The sequence below is a fragment of the Eumetopias jubatus genome, unplaced genomic scaffold (assembly GCF_037043125.1).
Source record: "Eumetopias jubatus isolate StellerSeaLion01/CBP00866 unplaced genomic scaffold, mEumJub1_p1.0 scaffold_7, whole genome shotgun sequence".
Taxonomy (NCBI): Eukaryota; Metazoa; Chordata; class Mammalia; order Carnivora; family Otariidae; genus Eumetopias; species Eumetopias jubatus.
In genome coordinates this window covers 113,015,733-113,039,111 of record NW_028274813.1, presented here as the reverse complement: position 1 = coordinate 113,039,111, position 23,379 = coordinate 113,015,733, and the positions used below count along the sequence as shown (strand labels likewise).

Below are 23,379 nucleotides of genomic sequence, written 5' to 3'. Positions count from 1 at the left end.
GTTTCCACATTGGGCTGGATGCCTTCTTGGTCAAGCTGCGGTCCTGACAGGTGGTGGCTGTCCTTGCCACATTCTGCTAGGGGAAGGAGGAAGCCTGAGGACGTCCCCTGAGCCCAACGTTGCTCTGACCAGCCCAGTCGGCAGGCCACAGTGCAGAACCACAGAGTAGAAAAACCTTGTTTTATTCAGCCCAGGCCTGGGCAATCTTGCTCTGTGATATGGCCAAAATATAAAAAATAAAAACCAACAACCGACAAAATACCATTGTCGAGAAGAGTTAAGTACAAAATTGGGCCTGGCATCCGGAATCCCTGTGGTTTCAGTCTGCGTTTGCTCCCTGAGGCCGGCAGGGAGGGATGCCTGTGGCCTCCAGCTGCCCCTGCCTGTGGGGTGGGGGTGGGGGGGCCAGGTCAGTCCTGGCAGGAGGCTTCCTGGGGAGCCTGGCCGGCTTTGGGACGTGGGGAGATTGGCCGCCTGTCCATCCTCTGCGAGATCAGGATCTAAGGAAAGAAAGCGAGCAGGTCAACGGTAGCCCCATGGAGGCCCAGATCCCACGAGGGAGGGAGGGCAGGCGCGGTGGAACCCTCAGCCCCAGCCTCCAGAAGGGGGGTATCCAGGCCTCCCCCACCCACACAGGGGCCGTCTCAGCAACGCCCCCACCTCTTGCCCTGAGTTCCACAGTGTTCTCTAGGCCATTAGTAGAGCTGCTACTGTCTAGGGACACCGTCTTGTTTTTCTAACAAAGTACTTTTTAAAAAAGCCTCCTTCCTCCTCTTCTGAAACATGACAGAAAGCCACAGGCGTCAGTCCCGTGGCCTTTCTGGGAACACTGCGTCCGGCTTCCTGTGCGCTGGCCCGGCCGCCCGCCTGTGGTCAGGGTACCAGAGACGCTCTAATAAGACTTGAGGCTTTCCAAGCCCTTATGTAAAGGGTTTGGAAAGAAGGGCCTCCGCCTACCCTGGCCCGCAGGCCCCCGGGGGAGCCGGAGGGGGGCATGGGGCTGCTTCTCCATCTGCCATGTTGAGGGGCCTAGCTCATGGCATGGCCGGGAAATGGGATGCTGTTTCAATCCACCCTTCCCACCGGCGGGCAGGACAAGAGAGGGATACAGGCTCCCTGCTTCCCTGCACACCCCTTGGCCGCCTTTTTTTCTTGTGTGCCCTTTCCTTCCTTCCTCCCTCTCCTTCCATGGAATTGCTTCCCAGAAACCCTCGACCATTTAGGTGACCCCTGAATTGGGAATGGCTGAATGAGACAGGACCTGAGGGAGGAGGAGGTCAGAAGCCCAGGCGTACGAAAGAGCCAAGGTGCCAGGGATGGGGCAGGAGTCAGTTGTTTTAAATATACTCTGTGACCTGGACAATTCTGATCAAATTCAATTTATGAGGAATCTAATCTCTGTACTGAACTAGAGGCTGCTATTCTCATTTTTAATATACATAGGGTGGTGGTGGTGGTGGTGTGTGTGTGTGTGAACAGTTAGCTTAGTGGCTGCAGCTAAAGGGTCCTGACTCTGATCACATGCTGAGCCCTAATCCTGGTCACACACTGAGCCCTGAGCCTGGTCACACACTGAGCCCTAATCCTGGACACACACTGAGCCCTGAGCCTGGTCACACACTGAGCCCTGAGCCTGGACACACACTGAGCCCCGACCCTGGTCACACACTGAGCCCCGAACCTGGTCACAGGCTAAACTTCATACCTGTCAATCATTAATAAAGATGTGCTTTTGTCTCTCTGGGCCTTGAAATCTCTGCCATTTGTCCCCCAGCTGATGGACTAAAGTTCTAGGACTACTGTTTTATTTTGTTTTTGTTTTAATGGAAAAGAGTTGCTTTGAGCTTATCAAACATTTTAAATTCCCATGGAGTGGGGTGGGGTTTCTTGGTGAGTTTGTAAGCAGAAGGTACCTCTGCAAAGTACTTCACATGGGGAATCAGGAGACAGACTGAAGACAGGCAGCCTAGAGCAGTGGCAACTGAGCCCCTGTCCCAGAGCCATGTGCCAAAGGCCTGGGCCAGAGTCCTTCAGCTTCTGGTATACCTGGGCCCAGGCACTGGTGGCAGCTCATCCCAACCAGAATCAGTTCTAATCTGGGACTGTTTCATTGAATCCACTTGCCAGAGACACTGTTGATCACACAGCTGCCATTCACGGAGCACCGCTGGGAAGGGTCTCCAACACCAGACATCAGGCCTTTCACTCTTGTAATCTCACAAGCCTACCTGGGAAGGGGCCTCTTTTGTAGTTGAGAAAAGTAGTTCAGAGAGGTGAAGCGACCTGCCCGATGTCACAGACAGACTGCCCCCCCCCCCGCCCAAGTATGCTGCTTCCTGCTGTTGGTTCCCCCTTGGGAGAGCTTAGGGAGCCGCACAATCGGGCCCCAGATCAATAGCCCGCGGCTGGAGCCCCACCACGAGCACTCAGCTCGGGGTTGGCATGGACAAGGCTCCTCCTGCGCAGCCATGTTTGGCTAGGAAGGTGACCCAGAGCGCAGGTACCTTGTGTGGTTCACATGGCCCCCGCCTGTTCCCCAGGGAGGACAGGGGCTGGGGCAGCACTTACTGGACAATTTTGCAGTTTGTTGTAGAAACATAGCGACCTGTGTAGTGGATGTTGCATCTCACCACGTTGTTGGTGAAGTCCGACTCCAACACAATGTACTTCGGGTTCACATGGACCTGAGGAAGAAGGGGAACAGAGGGAAAAAGGATCTGGTCGGGGGGCTGCATTTCACCTGGTCACCAGGGAAGGTGGTGCAGATGCACACAGACAGACATGGAGGGGACAGAGAGGAGGAGACAGGAAGATGGAGAAAGACCACTTGAGACCAAGAGCTACGGAGACCGAGATCCAGTGACGCAGAGACATGGAGAGATGCAGAGCGAGGGAAGAAGAGAGAGCTCGTGGTTGAAGAAAACATCACCAGGTCACTCTTATTGGAAGATGGGAAGCTGCCCCAGAGCCAGAGCCCAGGCCAGGGGGACCCTGCGTGGGGCGCACAGGGTGGGAGAGGTTGAATCACTGCCCCAGGGAACACAGCAGAGAATGAGGGGCCGAGCAGGTCTCCCGAGTCCAAGGCTGGCACCCTTTGACCACACATGTCCATTGAGATGACCCATGCAAGGGCTGTCCGCTGCCAGGTGGCATCTCCTGCCCTGGACCCAGGGATGCCGCACACTAAGAGGATGGCCCAGGCATAAGCTGTGCCTTTTGTCTGCAGAAGAGCTGTCGGGATACAAGGAAGTCTTCTGAATGTTGGATTCACTGGCTGCACTGGGGTAGGCTACACCCAGATTTACAGTTGCAGAACATCTAGGAACATGTTACTTTTAAATCCTTTACACTCCCCCAGGGCAGGAAGTGTGCATTACTGATGTGGTTTGAATCCGAGTGCCTGGAACTCAGAAGGGCCTTTGTACACATGTGGTGAGTAGATGAACGCAGGAAGGAGAAGAAGACCCCTGACACCCTGGCCCCTGGCTGAGGCTGAGCAGAGGGGCCGCCAAGCCTGCTGGGAGGCGCTGGGGATGGGGCTGTAACCAGAGGCTCCCAGGTTGCTGTGTTCCAAATGCAGCCTTCCCAGCAGGCGGTGTTCATGCGGCTCAGAGCGCCTCCCAAGCCGGTATTCACTGCTCACTGCTCCGTCTCCTGCTCTTGGGTGTAGAGCAGTGGGTCCAGGGGCAGAATGGTTCCCCCACGATGCCCCGGGCCCCGCGCAGCCTGCATGGACGTACCACACTGGGCTGTGTGTCCTTGACACGCTTTTCTACTCGCCCCCACCCCACCCCAAGGGAAGTGGCACTGGAGCGAGCATACACTGGAGAAGGGGCTCAGGCCAGAAGGGACTCTTGGTCCCAGGAGCCCTTGGCTTTGTGGGGGTCCCGGTCCCTTTGCAGGTCCCTTTGCAGGGGCCTGCACGGGGTCCCTCTCAGAGCATGGCAGCGTCCTCCTGCTGATGGCACAAAGCCTCCCCTGTCTGCAGAGGGGGTCCACCGCATAGCTCTCCAAGTCCTCTGTCCCCCAGGGAAGACAACCTCACTAACCTCGTCTAGAATCACCACACCTGAGCCCAAGGTTCCTTGTTGCCTTTATGGAAAGGGAGCCTCTGCCTGCTTGAGGCTAAGACCCTCCAACGGGCAGAGGAGACCTCCGCGTGATGGCCGGGACGTGATGGCCCCTGGCTCCGCAGCTGGGGACGAGGGGATGCCCTTGAGGCCGAAGCGCACCCCAGAGGCAGGGACACAGCAGGGGCGGCAGGTAGGAGGCAGCACCCCAGACCAGGAGGCCCACCTTGAGGATGTAGTTCCCGGGCTGCACATCGGTTATGTCAATCCACTGGCAGTCGATGTCCGCATTGTAAGTGTCATAGCAGCCGGGGCTCAGGCCCTGGGAAAAGGGACAGGAGTAAAGGCTGGGGTGCTGGGCGCTCCTCAGAGCCGCCCGGTGCCACTCCAGCAGTCTGGGCCCCTCCTTCCTCCCTTCTAGAGCCCGCTGGGTGGATGGACCAGACAGAAAATAGGCAGGCGTAACAGCCAGGTGGGAGGGACTGAAGGAGGGAGATGCCTGGAGAGCTGGATGGAGGAACAGATGAAGAGACAGACAGGCAGGATAGACAGACACTCTACAGGTGCCTGGACAGACTGACAGGAAGGTGGATTTGGGTGGACCAACAGGCAAAGGGACACCATGCCATCTAGACTTTGTTGGAATGTTCCTTTCTTTCTAGGGGCAGACAAGCCTGGGAGCGGCGCAGGAAGGGACCCCGTGGTGGCCTGCAGACCGGTGAGAAGACCCGTGCCCCCACTGAGTGGAGCAGCCAGGAGCCCGCACTCCTGGGTCCCCGCCCTGGCCCTCTCACCCGGCCGGACCTGTGTGTGAGAGGTGCACGCGTAGCGCTTGAGGTTGCCGAAGTCACAGGTGCTGTCCTCCAGGCAGAAGCTGGCCTTGTGGCCCTCAGCCACCTTCTTGCCTGTGGCTGCATCCAGCAGGTCATAGTGGCTGAACTCATCCATGCTGTGGTAATGTCTGGGGTCGAAGGACAGCAGGAGGAGAGAGAAGGGGGCCTAGTCACCCCTGGGCTTCCTGAGACGGTCCAGCCTCCCGACCAATCCTTGGTCCCCTGTGTCCCCCAGGGCCGTGTCTCTGGGGCTCCCCTCCTAGCCAGATCACCCTGGGAGAGCACCTCCTTGGGACGCCTCACTTCCTTGTTGGGCTCCCACCTGGACTAGCCTCCCACGGGCCATTCCCTGTATTCTAGACATTTCCGTCCCTTAAGACCGATCCTCTTCCAGTCGAGCTTTTGCCAAAGAGCCCTTGCCCTGGGGGTGGATCCATGGCAGGCCCTCCCACCAGCACCGTCTCCTCCTCCCAGAGCACTAACTGGGAGGAGGAGCTCAGGCACCGAGGAGCCCCCACCCTGGCCCGGCCCGCGGGGGCTGGGGGGGTGCGTGGGGGCGTGGGGGGTGGGGCACTCACTGGTGGCAGCTGTGCCACTCCCACGTGTGCCGTGGCCGGTTCGGGAGGAAGTCCGCGGTGCCCTGGTTCTTCACGCGCTGGGGAAAGCGTAGCAGCACCCGCACATCGTAGTCGGTGGCCTCGGGGGTGTAGGCTGTGCTGCAGGGGCAGGTGGAGGGACTGGCGTGCGGCTGGGTCCCGGGGCACCCACACCCAGAATGGGCCGACTTGTCCCTGAAGATCCCGTCTACTGTCTCCCCGTCCTGTGGCTGAGGCTCAGGCCTCTCCCCAACTCTCCTGAACACACGGGCTGGGCGGTCCCCTCTTTTCTGGCTTCCAGCACGTGGCCGGCAACTACCAAGGAAGTCTTTCTCAAGTGGCATCAGGCCTGACAAGGACAATCACACCTGCAGGGGGCTTTGCTGGGGGCAGCCTCCGGGAGGGGGGGCATATCAAAATCTTTGGAGAGCTTTTTAAAAGTGGCCCTATCCAGGAGATTCTAATAAGTGGACAGAGCCCTGATTGTTGACCAAAGTACGTCACGTCTCAGGTACAGGCTTGGGCTCTTCCGTGTCAAAGCCATTTCACTTTCCTGATCCTGTCTGCCTTACTGCTCCCCCACACATCCTGGGGTTCCAGCTCCAAACGCTGTTTCTCCAGCAGACTTCACTCCTGCTAATCTATACTGTTGCTCATGCTGTTCATGTGACCCAGAACTCACCCAGCCTCCTAGGCCTCCTAGGAGGGAACTCAGGTTCCCTCCTCCAGGAAGTCTGCCTTGATTGCCGCACTTAGAGGCATCTTGACTGCCTGTGAGCTCTAACAGCACCTCCTAGGGCCCAGCCTGATCCCATAGGCCCCCTGAGCTAGGTCAGGGTGACCAGGCCACCTTTCCCCGACTGCGTGGCTGCTGGGCCAACGACCTGCCCTTTTCTGTTTGGGGAACATGAGTGTGCTGCAGACCACCGGCTCACAATTTACTTGCTGGCCCCTTAATTCCCAACCACGACAGGCTTTGTGAGAAGAGAAGGGGGCGAGAGAGGAATGAGGGGCAGCAGCAAGGGGACACACACACACACACACACACACGCACGCACACACGCACACAGGCACGCGCGCACCGCGCATCCTCGGCGCAGGCTCCGCCCTTCCCCGGAGCACTGCTGACAGCTGTCCTGGCCGGCCTCAGGGGCACTTCCCTGGCACTCAGGAGGGGCTGGGTCCTGAAGCCAGAGGCAGGAGGCGGCCAGCTGTAGGGATTAGCTCGCTCTCTGAGAGGATGTCTGCACAACAGGCGGTGCAAGCTTCTGTCGGCCAGGACGTAAGGCCGTTGGCCTTGTCTGGCGGAGGCTTGGAATCCGTCTGTGTCTGGGTTGGAACAAAACCTCCGCCTTCCCTCTGTTCAGTTCAATCCTGCCCTTCTGTTCAGCTCAGCACACCGTGGGAACCCATTAGGGCCTAGGTTCGAGGCCCAGCTTGGCCGCAGACCCGCGCTGCGACTTGGAGCGAGTCCCTTCCTGGTCTGGGTTCGGCGGCATCCGTGCACTGGTAGCGCCCTGCGGCCTGTACTTAGATAATCTCGAGCGCCCCCTGCCGCCCCAGCTTCAGTTCTGCTGGGTCTCTAGGTCTGTGCCCCCGCGGCTCGCTGCCTCCGCTGCCGGCCGGCTTTCCTCCTCGCACCTCCCCTGACAGCTCCGGCCCAAGTGCCGCTCCCACCCGCTCTCCTCCCACTCTCTGCGGCTGGGTCCTGTCATCCAGCGGACCAGGACAGACACCGGGCTGCCGGCTCCCCAGCCCATCTGGGAGTTCGGGTCTGGGCCCGCAGGATGCTCCGTGAAGATGGGGCGATCATTTGGCTTTGACCCAAACTCCTCAAAACGCAGCCATGGAGGCTCTGACGTGCTCCCTGCTGGAGGGACTGTAGCGGGAACGTGATCATGATGCTCTCTTCCCAGGGACAACTGTCGAGACCAGACCTAATGTGCAGGCCGACTGAGTGGTACAGTGGACCCCCTTATCCGTGGTCTCGCTTTCCGTGGTTTTGGTTACCCACGATCAAAGGCAAGACATTCTGGGCCAAGGAAGCAGTGAGCAAAGTTACATTCTGGAGCAAGTGCCTTATCTTGTTATGGATAGATCATGCCTTGTGCGTGAGCTACCCTGAGGGGTGGCAGTTCCGTAACTGGGAAAATGCTGAGATTCCAAAGGGCTTCCCAGATACTGAAGAGTAAAAGTAAATAAAGAATTCAAATGCAAAAACAAAAACAAACACAAGGCAGCAAGTAATTAAGAAAAAATAGGTGCTCTCCAACATAGAGGGATGTCAATAGATGAGGCAGGACGATGTCATCTTTAATTCTTTCAGCACAGGGAGATGTCCCCGAAGTGCATGTATTTGAACAGAATATTCACGGTTAGTACGTTCAGAAGCAAGCTCTGCATGAGGCAGAATCACCCAGGAATAAGGGAGAACTGGCTGGGCTCCCATTCCGCAGTCTTGCAAACTGGTCTCCTTGCCCTCTCTCCCCACTGCCACACATGACTGAGGCCTGTCACCGTGCTCCCTGCCCCAGCTGGAGAGCCAACCTGTCCTCCGTGGGGACAGTTCCGCACTCCTGCCCTCTATCCTGAAGGCTATTCCCCCACTGGACTTCCCTGTGTCCTTGTGAGAGCACCTTCTCATGGGGCAGCTCAGAGTGGGAAGGTTCTAGCTCCTCTTTGCTCCTCAGCTGCCTGACTGGAGAAACACATACCTTCAGGGCTGGTGTGAAGATTCAGTGCCATGGTAAAGTTCCTTGTATTGTGACCTATACAGAAATGCTCGCTTGTCCCCTTCCCCTCCTGGCTCCCGGGGGGCAGGCGAGACTCACAGATGAGGAGGTCAGGGTCCTGAGAAGTTCAGGGGCTTGACCAGGGTCACTCGGCTCGTGGGCAGCCTGGCTGGCATGAGCACAGGCTCTGGCTGACTCCCAGAGACCGTCCCCACATTCCACACTTCAGCCTCGGCCCCTTACCTGGCCAGACACTTCTCCTCCGCAGCACAGCGCAGGGAGTACAGATGGGCTCTCTGCACGTAAGTGGAGGCTTGCACGTAGTTGGGGTCCGGGACCAAGTCAGGCAGACCTGGCGATGGAGTGGGAGAGATGGAGGAGGGGTGTCAGGCTGGCCACGGCTAATGCCCAGAGATGGCCCCACCCCCAACCGCCCTTTACCATTCTCCTTCCTCTACACAGGCTGTCGCCTCCTCCAAGAAGCTTCCTAACCTGAGCCAGGGGTGTGATTGGAACGATTCCCTCTGGGCTCAGGTATGGGCCGGGGAGGTCAGGGAACGGGGGCTCCCTTCTGGAGCTCCGTGCTTGTGGGGGCCTCTGAGCCCCCCTGGAAGAGCTGGAAGAGGAGCGAGGTCTGGGAGGCAGGATGGAGTCTGGTGAGCCAGAGAACAGGAAAGGGTACACTTGGCAGGGCAAGCCTCATGAACAGGGGCCTGGAGGCAGGATGGAGTGAACCAAGCAATTTCCTGACAGAGGCACTCCCTCCATGTCCTTGTTCCCCAGGCCTCTGGACACCAGCCCCCAGATGCCCTCTGCAGCCAGCATTCTTCCTGAACCACCAGGAGAGCCCTGGGCTCTGGCCCCAAGTGGCTCCCAGAAAGCCCAAGGGCAGAGCCAGGTGAGTGTTGGGTGGCGCAAACGGGGTGGGCAGGAAGGGAAGGGTGAGCGGGAAAACACATCCCTAGAGTGGGCTGCTGACAGGGCAGGATTCTCGGCCTGGGCACCCGGCCCGACCTTCTCAGGATTCCTTTCTTCTTGCCATCGGCCCCCAGACCTAACCGCACCCTCCCCTGTCTGCATCCTCTGGCCTGCAACTTGAGGGGCCTGGCTGCCTCCCCTGCAGGGCCCAGGGGAAGTCTGGAGTCTGCTCAGACCCCGTGATCACTTGCTCCCGGGACATACTAGAGCCAGGGGCCTGTCCATCCGGCACTTCCCCCACCTCCGTGCCTGCGGCGGTCCCGAGGAGCGTGCGTTATTAGGAATTAGCAGACACCAAACTCGCATGTCCAGACCCCGTCTGCATTGGAATAAAGAAGGAATGGATCTGCTCTGGTTGCTGGGAGTGCAGGAGTGGTGGACATGGGGTGGGCTGGGAGGTGGTAGGGGACTCCAGAGCCCTGGGCTCTCCCCCAGCTTGGCCACCGACTTCAGGGTGAGTGAGCCTGGGGCCTCTCTGTCCCCTTGCCCTCAGGCTCCCGGGATTCTGGCAGTTAAGCGAGGACATGAGGTCACAGGTTGCTCTTGAGTTTCTTCCAAGCCCTCTGCTCTTGGGGGGCAAGTAAGGTGCGGGGGCTTGAGGCATACAGACAGCAGTCCAGCTCCTCTGGCCAGCTTTCGGGTCCTGAAGGTGAGGCAGACCCTCACACACCCATCTCTGGGGCTCCGAGACCCCAGCCCGGCTCACCCTGGGCCTGGGCCTCACGTGGGAGTCTGGTCCCGGCAGCCAGTGTGATCTCACCTACTCGGAATGAAGAGGAAGCTCGGAGCACAAGGGTGGGTGAGGATGAGGTGGCTCCTGGCTGAGGGGGGCCGTCTTGGCCAGCAGAGGTCCCATTACTCAAGCTCCAGGAATGCCTGCAGTCATTTCCCTGGGGATCCTTGGGCCCTCAAAGCAAGGGCCCACCTCACTGCCAAGCCGCTTCTCACCCTCTGGTACCCGGAAGCCTCTATAAGGAGTGGTCCCCTTCCCCATCATCAAAGTGCCTTTCCTGCAGCAACATGTGGGGGTGGGTTCGCTGGGCCTGAAGCCTCGTGAGACCCAGTATTTGGCACCAGACGGCCTGCTACCCCCACCCCAGGCCCGGTTTCAATAAACAAGGCACAGATGGCTCCTCAAAGCTTTTCTGGCCCGACCGCTCCTCTCTAGGCCATTCCATGAGCTGGCTTTGCAGTCCAGGGAAGTTTGAAGAGCCAGCTGAGTAAGAGGCCGGAGGTATTGAGGGCCAGCGAGGGCTGGTGCCCCCTCCTGGCCTATGACTGAGCCCCAACCCTGGTCCTATACTGAGTCCAAATACACTGAGGTTGGATACTGTCAACAACTCTGGACCTCAAACTCATTGTTTGTCCCCAGACTATGTACTAAAAACTCTGTACTTGAAACAGTTTTTGAGGAATTGCTTTGACATCATGAATCCTTTTTATTGTAACTGAGTGGGTGGGTTTTATTTTGTTTTGTAAGTTCCAAAGCCATGGCAGAGGGGCATCTGCAGCACCTACATGTGGGGATTCGGGAGGAAGACTACGGACAGACACCTCAGAACTGCTCCTCACAATCTGAGCCCTGGCCCTGGCCCTAGATGACCATCTTCCTCTTACTGTTGAGGAATCTCAGGTTCACAGGTAACTCCTGCTCCAGGAAGTCCTCCCTGACTGGTAGTGCCATTCCAGGCCGCACGTATGTCTGTCCCACCACTAGATCTGTCTTGATCTATAATTAGATTTCGTTGTATTTACCTGGGCCTACTCCCCTCCAGACTCTGCACTCTCTGAGGGGAGGGACTAGGTCCCACTCACCCCATTAGCAGACAATCCACCATGCTTTGGGGCTGACTGCTTGCCCCATCACATTGGCCTCTGCCAGGCAAGTTTCTTTAATGATTAGTGGCTTAATGCTTTACTGTTCCAGTGATTGAGGGTGCTCTGCACCCTGTCCCCCGCAAGACACCAGGGCACATGGAGGTGCTGCAGGGACCAAGGCTCAGAGAGGGCGATGAATTTGCCCATGGTTGTAGAGTGGGGGCAGCCCTAGGAGAAGCTCCCCACCCCCTCCCAGGACTTCACTTATTACTCTTTTTATAAAAATGAGCTGTTTGGAAGTATAATCTAATCACAGAAATGCAGACTTAACGTTTACAGTTCAACAAATTTTGACAAATGGAGCAACGGTGTGACTTCGGCCACTATCAAGCTCTGCATTGTTTCCATCGTCCCTGAAGGTTCCCTCCTGTTCCTTCCTATTAATCCCCCTTACCTCCTCCACCACCCCAAGCAACCATTACTCTGCTTTCTAATCACTGTAGAATCTCTCCTACCATTATTTTATTTTCTTTGTTCTGTATCTCTGGCCATCACAGAGGTCCTGTGTCTCTCCCAACTGGCTCCCCCTGGCCATGCTCCACCTCTGTCACACTGGGGGAAGCTGCTGGAAAAGAGAGTAGCCTTGGAGTTCAGGCTGGATTCCCCTACCTTTGTCAGAGGAGTCCCCCTGCAGAGGTCCCTGGCCACCGCAGGCCCCTCCCTCAGCTAGAACAATGCCTCCTTCTCTGCCTGCTTTCCTATGAGGTATTCCATTAGCTTCCATGAGCAGTGGGCCCCCAGGTTTGGGCTCTCAGCCCCAGGGGGCTGGGACTTGGAGGGCACCCTGTGTTGTTAGAAGCAGGGGAGGAAAGGCGTGAGCAGGGGCTTGTGGATGTAGGGTTAGGGGATTGGTTTGCTGTTTCTGGCTTAGGGGGTCCAACCAGGCCCTCCAGGCAAGATGGCCCATGTTGCCCGAAGTGCAGCTACAGCAGGACCATGTGCCCATCCCCCACCCCAAGAAGTGTACAGAAGATCCTTGAGAGAGGGTAAGGCTTACTCAGCAGGGAGAAGCCTCAGTTGTGGAGATGTCATTTTGAGGAGGGGCTGGAATCTTTTATCCAGAAAATATGGAATCATCCACCCTGGGACCTGGCACTGGAGACTCTATATAAAGTGGGTTCCAATGAGAACATCTCCCAGAGACCCCCATTTGTCTAAATGCAGACACCGAATTAAATATAATTCTCACATCAGAGCAAACTAACCATTATCGCTGGTCTGGGCAAGGCCCTTCTCTTGGAATAACATTTTTTTTTTTGACTATCATCATCACCCGACCCTCTGATATATCCTTGAACATTTGTGCCTCTGTATAAAATCTGCAGTGTGTTGGAGGTAGGCATGCATTCTTGAAGTATATAAGTGATATTGTCTTAGAATCTCATTCCATTTCTTGATTTTTCAACATACAAACTTTTGAGGTCTACCTAGCTCATGATTTGTCATGGCTAAATAGGAATCCACAGTGTGCGCCCTCCATGGCTAATACAGCCAGTCTTCTTGTGTTGGGCCCCCAAGGTGGGGCCAACCACGGAGAGTCCAGGTGCATGGTTTGCTCAGGCCACCCAAGGAGTCCCTGGTCACCATCAGCATCCTGCCTTCCCCTCCCAGGAGGGAGACAGGAGCCTTGCTGCTTACCCTCCTCTGTATAGACTTTCTGTGGGAACTGGGGCGGGCATGCCCCCTCTTCAGGCCCCACTGCCTCCACTCCTCCAGCTCTGACTATCCTCTATCCCACTCAAGGCCTGGAAGAGCTCTGGGCCAGGGCCCTGTGGGCACTGTTCCCCAGAAGCAAAGTGCTGACCACGGGGTTTGGGCCCACAGGGACTCAGGCTGCAGTCTGGGCCAGGGTTGGAGGGACACTGAGGCAGAGGGGAGTAAAGGCCCTTGGGATGGCTGAAGCCAGGCTGCTCTGCTGGGGAGGGGCTGGGTGTAAGTGAATCGGGTCCCAAGGCCATTCTGCAGGCAGCCTTGGAGGGGGCCCCCGTCAGACCCTCCAGGGCAAGCAAGACCCAGAGCCCAGGATAAGGACCTTCTGCATTCTGCATTCTGCATTCCTGCTCCATCCCTGGAGCTTCCTCTGAGGGGGGGATCCAGGCCCCTTCATAAGGCGCTCACAGGACTAGCCTGCCATGCTCCGCCCCCAGGCTGGCCCACATGTCAGCCTGCGGGAACCTGAGGCCTGTCTCCCTCTTCCCTGGCAGGACCTGGCTGGGGCCTTCTCTGGGAGAAACTCTAGAAGTTTGCCATTTCCTTCAAACCCCTGGTGTATAAACCCTTCCCTTTTCTTAGGCTCAGTTTCCGCATCTGGATGATGGAGAGACTTCACTAACCTGCCTGTGAGCAGTAGGCAGTTCTGCAGTTCGAGGGCTCCAAAAACACTTGGGAGATAAATATACTTTTCAGGAGCTCTTCAGTCTCTTCCCCAGCCTCGGGCAAGAGCCCAAGTCCTCTTACAACCTCTACAGACAATACTTTAGCAGCCAGGAAATTCTCCCACTGTCTGACCTAAATCCTTCCTGCTTCAGAAGAACTCTGGTCCCTCCCGCTCAGCGGCTCCTGGAGGCCGCCCAGCGCAGAGGGCCTGTGGTTACGTTCCTGTCATTTGCCCACACCTTACCTGTTTCCCTCTTGGCTTCCCCCTTTCTGTGGGTTCCATAAACCTCGGCTCCTTTGAACTCTTTCCTCCCCAGGCCTCCGGCTCACAAGCAGATGAAGGAAAGTGGAATGCAAAATCGCCCTAATCTCTTGAGCCCGGGGCTGGCGGATAAACAAGGTCCAGCAGGAACCGGTCAGCGTGCTGTGAGATCTGTGTGGGGCGGGATGTTTGGGCTCAGCAGCCAGACTCCAGAGGAGCCCTTAGGTAGGGAAAGCCACAAGCTCACAGAGCTGGGCCTTGCATAAAGATGAGCCAGCAGGGCCTGGGGGCGGGGGGGCGGGGAGCTGGCTGCTCCGAGCCCTATGAAATCATCATCTCATAATCAGGACATTAAATTGTCTGGGCTGGCCTGCTGGAGCCGCACCTGTGTGACCAGCGGGTTGGCAAGGGGGCTGCGGGATTCGCTACGTCCTGCCATGAAGGGGCAGTCCCAGCCCAGGCAAAGGAGCTGTGATAGCCATAAGGCCAGGCCCAGAACCCGCAGGGGCTCCCCACCACCTACAGAATCGGGCCCAGACTTCTGGGCCTTCTGTGGTCTGGTCTTAATGGAGCCTTCCAGATCGCATAGCCCTAAGGATCAGGAGGCAGCTCCCTCGCACCCCGGCCTCTGACGCCATGGTGCCTTGTCTTGGAATTCTGCGCGCGCGCGCGCGCGCGCGCACACACACACACACACACACACACACACACACACACACACACACACGACATTGCAGGGATTCACAGTCTTTAGGCCCCCAAGCCTACCTTGTCAGTCCTGACCACCCCTCCACCAACACACATCTGCTTCCCTCTCTCAATGGGTAAAGACATTCCAGGGGCAGTGACCGCCTCACCCCCCTGTGTGGCAGGGCCCAGCTCCAAGAAGGGGACCTGTGAGTGTTTGCTTAGTTCAGTGACTGCCCAGGATGCAGGCTGGGGCCAAGCTGGGAGCAGGCTGACGTTAACTTTTGGGGAGGTCAGCTACCTTCCCCTCTGGCCAAGCCGGTCTACTGCCTCTTTGCACACCGCACTCTCTCACACTCTTCCCCGCTGTGAACACAGGCCCCTGCTGCCCCTTGTGCCCTCCACTTCCTTGCAGGCCTGCAGGGGTGCCCCCTGCCCCTACCACCAGAAGCCTTTGTGGATGCTTCCGTCCCCTGGCTCTCTCCCTGCCCCACAGACTCTTCACAGTGACTCGAACTTTCATCTTTCTTACAAAACCTGCTCAGCCCACTGCCTTCCCTTCTCAGCTCATGGCAGCTTCATCCTTCCAGATGCATAGGCTACAAACCTTCGTGTTAATGCCTGACCCCACGTCCAGCCCATCGGGAAATCCCATGAGCTTCATCTTCAGACTAGATCCTGAATCTGAGTTCACACCACTTCTGATGTTAGCGCCCTGCCTGGTGCCACCACCCCTAACTGCATCTCTCTACCAGCCTCCCCTCAGTCTCCTGCCTGCCTCCCCACTGCACATCCCAGCATAGTGGTCAGGGACCCCGTTTAAATGTCACTGCTCAGCTCAAAGCCTGCGGTAGCTCTCTAATGCAGGGAAAGTAAAAGCCCAGCTCCCAGGGGCCTCCACGGTCCTGCTGCTTCTCCGGCCAGCCTCCCCTCACGCCCCTGACTCCCATCCTGCTCTGCTCTAAACAGACCGGAGCACACTTGAAACCCCCAGGGAATTCCTGCCTCGGGGCCTTTGCACGGGCTGTTTCCCCTTTCTGGAATGCTCTTCCTGATCGCTGCATGCATCACTCATTTGCCTCCTTTCTCTCTGCTCAAATGTCACCTTCAGGAGGCCTACCTTCACCACCTTTGCAACCTGCTCCTCCCCCCTCCCCACCCACACCAGATCTTAGTTATTTCTACTTTCCCACATTCTATTACCACACCCTCACCACATTCCACATCCTTACCACATTCTATTATTTCCCTATTTATCATGTTTATGCAGGAAAATATGTCCACAAAGGCAAGGTTTTGTGTCTTTCTTTTCGCTAAGGAATACTCAGCTCTAGACTGGGCCCAGCACGCAGTAAGGCACTCAGTAATAGTTCCTGAATGGATGAATCTCCTCAGAGGAGAGCCCTGGGGGGTGGGGGGGGGGACTGCCCTTTGCCTGCTGCCCAGCTGTGGGCCCAGGTGTCAGCGCACAGCAGGTGGGGGCAGGAGAGACCCATGAGAGGGTGGTGGGCTTGGGCACCTGCATCCTGTGGCCTGGTTTCTGGCCAGCGGGCTGAGACCTCGGTGAGGACAGGCCTGGGTCTGGCGCACCCCTAACTTCTCTGTGCACAGCTCGGGGCTGGCACCTGTGGGCCCTGGGAGCACAGGGGCAAACAGCTGCAGGGGCTGGTGGCATCTGTCTGCCTGAGCAGACTGCATTATCAAGCAAAGGCTGGGACTGATTCCAAAAGTCCTTTCTTTTGAAAAAGGATTAGCTTTGGGGTTGGACGACCCATGGTTGCCGTCAGTCTATAAGCAGGAGGAAGGGGGGCTTGTCTCCTGAGGCTTTGATGGCAAAGGCCTCTGGGACCTTGCCTTCCCCACCTGAGTCCCTTCCTGCTCTGATGTTCTGACACCAGCCCATTTCCGGGTGACGCTGAAATGCCTGGTTGCTGAGAGCTTGTCAGCAAGGGGGAGAGGGACCCAGGCCCAACCCCGGCCCTGTAATTCTGAATCCATACAGAAAGGCCCTCCGGGTCCAGCTGCCTGTGGCGAAGAGGCTGTTAGGTCAGAGCAGGGGAGGGGACCAGATCCAGCCTCTCTTTCCGGCCTCCAAGCCGACTGCTGCCCCGCAGGAATGCCCGGCACGGGAATTGGAAGCAGGTGTGGGCTGCCTGGGCGGACCACCCGCCTCCTCCCCTCCCCCCCACCCCTTCCTCTCTTGCCATTCCAGCACTGCCCTGGGGAGTTTTCCATGTGTTCTTGGCTTGGACAGGAGTGGGGTGGACTCAGGCCGGGACTACCCACAGTGTGAGTGTGTGAGAGTGCGTGTGTGTGTGCACGCACGCGCGCGTGCAAGCCTTCACAGCTGAGAGGACATTGAGCTGGGGACCCCTGGGGTTAGGAGAGAAGGGAGGAGGCGACACACTCCTAAGGCCCTAATGATCCCCCACCCTGCTCTGCTACCACCCCAAGGCCTATGGGCCTGCGAACTCAAGACAGAAGTCCAAATTTGGGTTTTCCAGGGTTTTAGACCTGAGAGAGACAAGGAGATAGCCTTCCCTGAGGGGCAGGAGTGGAGAGGCTTGGGCCGTCCAGCAGGGCAGAGGGGCGGCCGGGCTCCCAGCCTGGCCGCCGATGTCCTGAGACCTCAGATGAGTCACTGAGCTTCTCTAGCCTCGTGCTCCTGGTCTGCACCACAGGGGTGATGATACTCTCTACCTCCCGGGGTTGCTGGGGCCACTAAATGAGAAAATGAAAATCCAGTGCTTAGCTTTGTGACTGGCGCACAGTCAGTGTTTGAGAAATAGCAGCTTCTATGATTGTTATTTAAAATAGGAGCTGTCTCTTTTTGCAGGGATGGTCCAGCTTGAGACCAGGTGAGAGAGGATGTGGCCTTGCCACTGGATGATAACAGAGGAGACAGGAAGTCTGCCTAAGATGAGGCTGCTCAGGACACAACTTGTTCGTTCTGACACTAGTGACCTTCGCCGAATGGGGGAGGAGGAAGAGGACCCAGGTCCCTCTGTCTCCACAGCTCTTCTGACCCCTCACGACAGCTTCCTCGGCCTGAACACTCCATTTCTTTCCGAAGGAGCTCCCAAGACGACCTCAGGGAAGGAGAAAGGAAGGCTGAGCTGTGATTCTGGCTCTGCCAGTCACCAGTGATGTGACCCTGGACAAGCCACTTACCCTCTGAGCCTCAGTTTGCTCATCTGCTAAATGGGGAAGGTAAATAACACCTAGGGTTGCCCTGAGGATTAACGGACTCTAATCATAAAGCTCCAGGAAGAGTAGAAGACACTGAGAAAGCACGATGTAAGTGCTTGTGACATAAGCGTTCTGGAGTCTGGAGTGAGAATGGCAAGTCTTCGCAAACACCACACCAGGAAGGGACTCTGCTTCCAGAACCTTGCAGATCTGCTGTCCTGACTCAGTCTGTCACAACCAGTGTCTGGAACATAGTGGACAGGCAAATATCTGAAGGAGTGAATAAATGAGGTGTGCAGGAGAGGCAAGAATACATCAAGTTAAACAAAATTATGTCTGGTGGTTAAGAACCCAGGATGGGGGTTGATACAGACTCACAACCTGGTTTCACGACTAAGAGGCTGTGTGAACATCAGCAGACAAGCCTGTCGCCTTATCTATGAGATGGGACGAAGAACGGTACCAGGCTTGTGGAGGTGCTACAAAAATTAAGGGCGGTGATGCGTAAAGTGCCCACAAATGCTAGTGTCATTCTCCCTCCCCTGGTTGCAGCTGGGGAAACTGAGGCCCAGAGAGCTGCTGGAGGAGGCTGAGCTGCTCGGCCTGCCCCACCTGGCTCGCAGGTGGAGTGTGGGTCTTCCTAGGGTCACCTGGGTGCAATGCAGAGATGACAGGCTTGGTCTGAGTTCTGGCTCGGCCGTGCCAGCTGGGAGGCCTCCCTAGATCTCTGCTTTCTCAACTGTGCCAGAGAGTACCACCCCCACCTCTCCAGGAGGCTGTGAGGGTGAGTGACATTGCACATTTCAGCCACCCTGCTCAGCGGGTGCTCTTCAGCAGATGGCCGGGTTATTATCATCCCCTCCTTAGGGCTCGAACTCTAGATGCTTTTTGGGTAGAGGCCAGCTTCTGTCCTTGCCTGCATCTACTCCAAGCTCTGTGGAGGTAGGGACGTGACCTGGAGAAGGGGAGGCAAGGGTGGGGGGTTGGCCTAGGCATAGGGATGGGGGCAGGGAGCCAGGATGGCTCTCAGGGATGAAGGGGTCCTGTCTGGCTTCTTGAGTGCGGGAGGCTAGATGGAGAGGGGAGTACGCTAGGAACACCTCTGGGTGTACAAGGAGGTGAGACTTCCAGGCCGGGGCAGCCCGGTTCCCAGGAGGCTGTGGGTGTGTGAAGCAGGGAGAAGGAAAGGAAGGAGGTGCCTCTGCTTTTGGATTGGTAGGCTAAGGCATTTATTTTGTCCTGAAAGCCTTCGGGAACCACAGCACGTTCTTGAGGAGGAGAATAATATGCTCAGCACTCCAGGGCTTTATCTGCCCCACGTGTAGAGGGATTGGCCAGGGAAAGGCTGGGAGCAGGGGACCAGGGAGGAGGCAGCCAGAGCTTCCTCCTGGGCTCTGATTGGCCATGTGAGGACGGGGGTGGAGGACCGTGCCAGACAAAGCTGGCGCAGCCATAAGCGACGGCCCGGGAGATTGGCCAGGGAGGCTGCTCTGTGTTGCTTCCACGGGGTTGCCAGGGCCGGTGAAGCCGGCCGGGGCTGGAAGGGGGAGCCCTGGGGGAAGAGCTGTTGTCTTCAGAGACCTGGAGTCACCTTAGTTGGTCCAAAGACCACCAGCTCAGAAAAGCTGAAGCTGGCGAGGGGGGTGGGGTGGGGGTGGGCAGGAGCAGGGATAGGAGGCCGGGAAGGGAGGGCCTGGCCATGGTGGAGGGAGAGGCGCCGTGCAGGGGACACGGCGAGGCCTGGGAAGCCGCCGGCCCCCCTCCAGGCGTCTGCATGGATTTGCTGAGAGCCAGGCAAAGTATGTGCCCCTCTCTGGGCCTCTGTTTCCTGGTCTTCTCTCCAGTTACAAGTTGCAGAGTTGGAGACAATGGATTGCAGGAGGTCTGGGCAGCCCCAGCCCCGGGTGGGAGGGAAGAGGGTGCAGGCGCCAGAGGAATAAACCGGGCTCTGGACAGACGCTTGGAAAGTGCCCAAACATGGAGGGACATGGGCGGAGCGCACATGTGTTTGGTGTTGTGAGGACACATCCACGCCCACACACACACACAGGCTGCCAGCACCCAGCCTCAGACCCCTGGGTGTGTGGCCAGGAGGAATGAGGTCAGTCCCAGAGAATCTGCCCTGGACTCCCACACCAGGCCTGGGGGTCTGATCTCAAGCACAAGGCTTGGCCTTCTCCTAACTGGGATTTTCCATGGTCTGGGCCTAGCACGGTGGGAAGGGGGAGTCAATGATGGGGGAGAAGGTATTGCTCCTTCCCTGGTCTCTCTGTGAGCCCCAAACTAGCCTGTGCCCCCACACTCCCTCCCATCCCCACACCAATCCCCCCCGCCATGACTAGGGGAAGGAGCACCTGGAGGGGGCCGATGGCCATCACTTGCAGCAATGCCCAGGTACCTCCTCCTCTGGGAAGTCCTCCCTGAACCCCTAGCCCCTGACCGCGGACGCCCCTCATCGGGGATCCCCTAGCTCATGACTCTAATGCCTGCCCAATCACAGCACGGATGCGTCCCCTTTGCCATGCCTCCCCCAGAGCGGGGGCTGGATGTGATGCTTACCAGCACACTTTTAACCCCAAATGAACTGTGGGGCTCAGGGGCAAGACAAGAGACTCTGATAAGCACCAAGTACCGCTGCTCCACACATGGCCTTGCCCTGGCTGGTTGCCTCGGAACTTCAGGAACTGTCAGGCCAAAGAGGGGCCCTAGAAAACCCACTGGCTTGGCACACAGATGCTGAGTCCCAGGCCTAGCTCTGCCGGGAGTGCTGTGGCGGTGGAGGCCTCCGATTTCTCCCATGCCCAGAAGTGGGGCACTTCCGGAGGAGTCCCACTCTGAGGTCGTGGATCTTCAGAAAGCCACCACGAAAGCTTAGCACCCTGTAAGGTGGGAAGCCCTCTCCTCCAAGGAGCTCTAGGAGCAGATGATGCCCAGCTTAGAGCACCCTGCTGCCAGGATGTAGCAAGTCTCAGTGAGGACCCGATGTGGGTGAGGCCACAGTGGGCAGGAGGACGCATCCTTCATCACATCACAGAAGGGCCCCCCATCCAGCTCCTGTCCCGAGGCCCTTGCAGGTTCTCCAAGTGGGATTCAGCACCCAACTTGAATGCTCTGCTGTGGATGTGAGGCAGTGGATGCTACCAGTGGGGACACTCCTCTCCCCTAGCCTTGGACTCCAGCAGCCCTGAGGGAGACAGAAACCCTCCCCCCGCCCCCTACCCCCCACAGCAGCCTCTCACTCAGGTCGGTGTGGCTGGAGACAAGGCAGCAGTCCCTGAGCTGACAGGGGCAGAGAAGCAAAGTCTGGGGCTGTTGTGCTTTTGCCCCGGGCCCTGCGGGCCTCAGCCCTCACCTGGCGAGCCTGGCCAGGCAACCTTGGTGGGGAGCACTGACTGCATCCTGGAGGGACTGAACAGAAAACCGTGATGGCAGCTGACTTTGGACTTGCAGATACAGAGGCAGAAAGGGGAATTCTAGGATAGCAGAGGGTGGGCTGATAGCCCTCTAGCCTTGGCCAGTCCCCCAGTGGGCTCTCACCACAGTAGCCCGTCTGCTAACAGCATGTGTGGAGCTGTCCATCTCAAGAAGGAAAAGCTGCCCCTTCGTTGTGTTCTCATGTACAGATGGCTTGGGCCTTCCCAAGACCGGGTCATATCTTCACGGGCCCCCCTCCCCCCAGAAAATGCCAGAGGGAGGGCTGTCTACAGCTCCCTCCTGGGGCTCTCCCCCAGGGCCAGCACCACAGTGAGCTGAATGAAATGAGCGAGGCACTGGCCTGGGCACAAGAAAACTCAATAGCCAGAAGTAGTATTTGAGGCAGTACTTTTAAAAATCAAAATCAGTGCCACACCTCCACGGGCATCCCCTAAGGCCTTTCTGACCCTGAAGACCCAAGTTTCTGATGCTGATGCTCCCTGCTTCACCCTGTGAGGCCAGCATAGGGGCATCTCCAGGGGTGGAAGACTCGCCCTGTTGAAATGAGGGAGAGGCAGGAAGAAGCTCTCCTTCCCTTTGTCCCCAGATGACCCAAACCAGGTTTGGAAGGTGCCTCCTCGCCAAGCCCAGCCAGTCCCTCCCTCCCTGACCCCTCCAGCCAGGGTCAGAGCCCAGGCCTGCCTGGCCAAATCCTGCCACCAACGGTGCGTGGACCTGGGGAGGCTGGGAGGTGGGACGCACGGTGGCTGTCGAGGCGGGTGGCGGGGGGGATTCCTCACTTAGCTCGGGGGAGGCCCACGGACGGCCGTGGCCGTGACCGCGAGCGGGAGGGCGGCCGACGGGGCTCGGGACGGTACTCACCGCGGCCATTCTGGTTGGGCCGGTACACGCTGCCCACGCTGAGGCGGCCCTGCTGCGCGCCGCCGCGCTCCCCACCTGGCGGGGGCGCGTCGGAGCTGCGCACGGGCAGGTAGGGCGGCTCCAGCACGCGGAAGGGGGGCTGCGGCTCCACGGCCCGCGGCGGGACGTAGGCCTCGGGCGGCACGTTGGCGTAGGGCGGGTACCAGCCGAGGCGGGGGTCGGCGGCGTAGGTGCTGCCGCTGGCGGGCGGCGCGTCGGGGCCCGGCTCCGGGTAGGCCTGCTCGAAGCCGGCGGTGCCCTCGTGGTACAGGCTGTGCGAGTAGCGGCGGTCCAGGCCGTCGGCGGGCTGCGGCGGCGGCGGCGGCGCGTAGGGCCTCTCCGGGGCCGGGTAGAAGGTCTGCGGCGGGTACTCGGGCTGCTCCTCGCCGCCGCCGTACTCCTCGTAGCGCGCCCGCGGCTGGAAGGGGTAGACGACCCCGGCCGAGGCCACGGCCGCCGCCCCCGCGCCACCGCCGCCGCCGCGGTAGTACACGTAGCCCTGGTCGTAGGTCCGCGACGCGGGGTCGTAGGTCTCGTACTGGCTGACAAAGGGCGCCTGAGGGTAGGGGAACTGCTGCGGGAAGGAGGGCGGCTGGCGGTAGGTGGTGGCGAAGGCCGAGGCCGAGACCGAGGAGGCGGAGCCCCCGTGTCGTTGCTGGGAGACGGAGGTGCGGACCCGGGCCATGCCTGTGCTGTCCCCGACGGCCACCTCGCGCCAGTTGTCGGGCACCTGGCCGAAGCCGAACGGGTGCCGCGCCTGGCCACGCACGGTGTCCGAGCCGACGCGCCCGGGCAGGGGCAGCGACGGGGCCTGCCGACGCCGGAGGCCTCCTGGGCTGCGCCGCCGCGGGGCCTGGGGAGCGCTGGCCAGCAGCACCCGGGAGCTACTGTCGGTGCGCTGCGGCCCGGCCGGCACGTACTCTGAGCCCGAGTTGAGCAGGCTGTACACCTGCCCGTTGTTCTCCCACTGAATCAGCTGCCGCCAGCGCCCCGGGTCCGAGCCTTGCCCCGGCCGCGCCTCCTGCCCGTGCACCAGGACGCAGAGGCAGGCGCCCCACACCAGGGCCCCCAGCTGCCAGCCAGCTCGGGCTAGAGCCATGGTGGCCCCTCTGCAGAGGCCTGGTGCACCGAGAGGCTCTCAGGAGTGTACTCCTGTGCGTGCTTCTCTTCCCACGGCCTCGAGGACAGGACGGCTCCTTGCCTGCCCCAGCTCTAGCTTTGTCCATGCTGGCCTTGTCCCGAGCGGGACTGCTCCTCCGATGACAGCATTTCGAGGCCAAGGGGTCAGGGCAGGGCAGGGGCGGTGCCCAGGGCTGCAAGAGGCTCTCTGCAGGGCACCGGACAGGCAGGACTGCCTGGGGGCCTTACATGGCCAGCCCGGTACTGGCTGGCCGCTGGGCTGGCGCTTTCCCACTCTGAATGAATAAGCAACAGGCTGGGAGC

The 23,379-nt window shown here is 58.8% G+C and overlaps 1 protein-coding gene across 1 annotated transcript; it reads right to left on the bottom strand.

The window, feature by feature from the left end:
- Positions 1 to 2,564: 2,564 nt before the first annotated feature.
- Positions 2,565 to 23,035, bottom strand: LOXL1 (lysyl oxidase like 1). The gene is made up of 6 exons (XM_028100318.1): positions 21,898 to 23,035; positions 8,475 to 8,583; positions 5,482 to 5,619; positions 4,875 to 5,031; positions 4,297 to 4,392; positions 2,565 to 2,684 (listed from the first exon to the last, which is right to left on the bottom strand). Exons 1-6 carry the CDS (start codon positions 23,033 to 23,035, stop codon positions 2,565 to 2,567), a joined length of 1,758 nt encoding a protein of 585 aa, XP_027956119.1.
- Between the last annotated feature and the right edge of the window lie 344 nt (positions 23,036 to 23,379).

Coding starts and splice junctions, on each gene's coding strand:
- LOXL1 (XM_028100318.1), bottom strand. CDS start 23,035: ATGGCTCTAGCCCGAGCTGGCTGGCAGCTGGGGGCCCTGGTGTGGGGC. Junction 5,620..8,474: donor GAGGAGAAGTGTCTGGCCAG/GTAAGGGGCCGA, acceptor CTGCCCCTGCAG/CACAGCCTACACCCCCGAGG. Junction 4,393..4,874: donor CGTGCACCTCTCACACACAG/GTCCGGCCGGGT, acceptor CCCTTTTCCCAG/GGCCTGAGCCCCGGCTGCTA.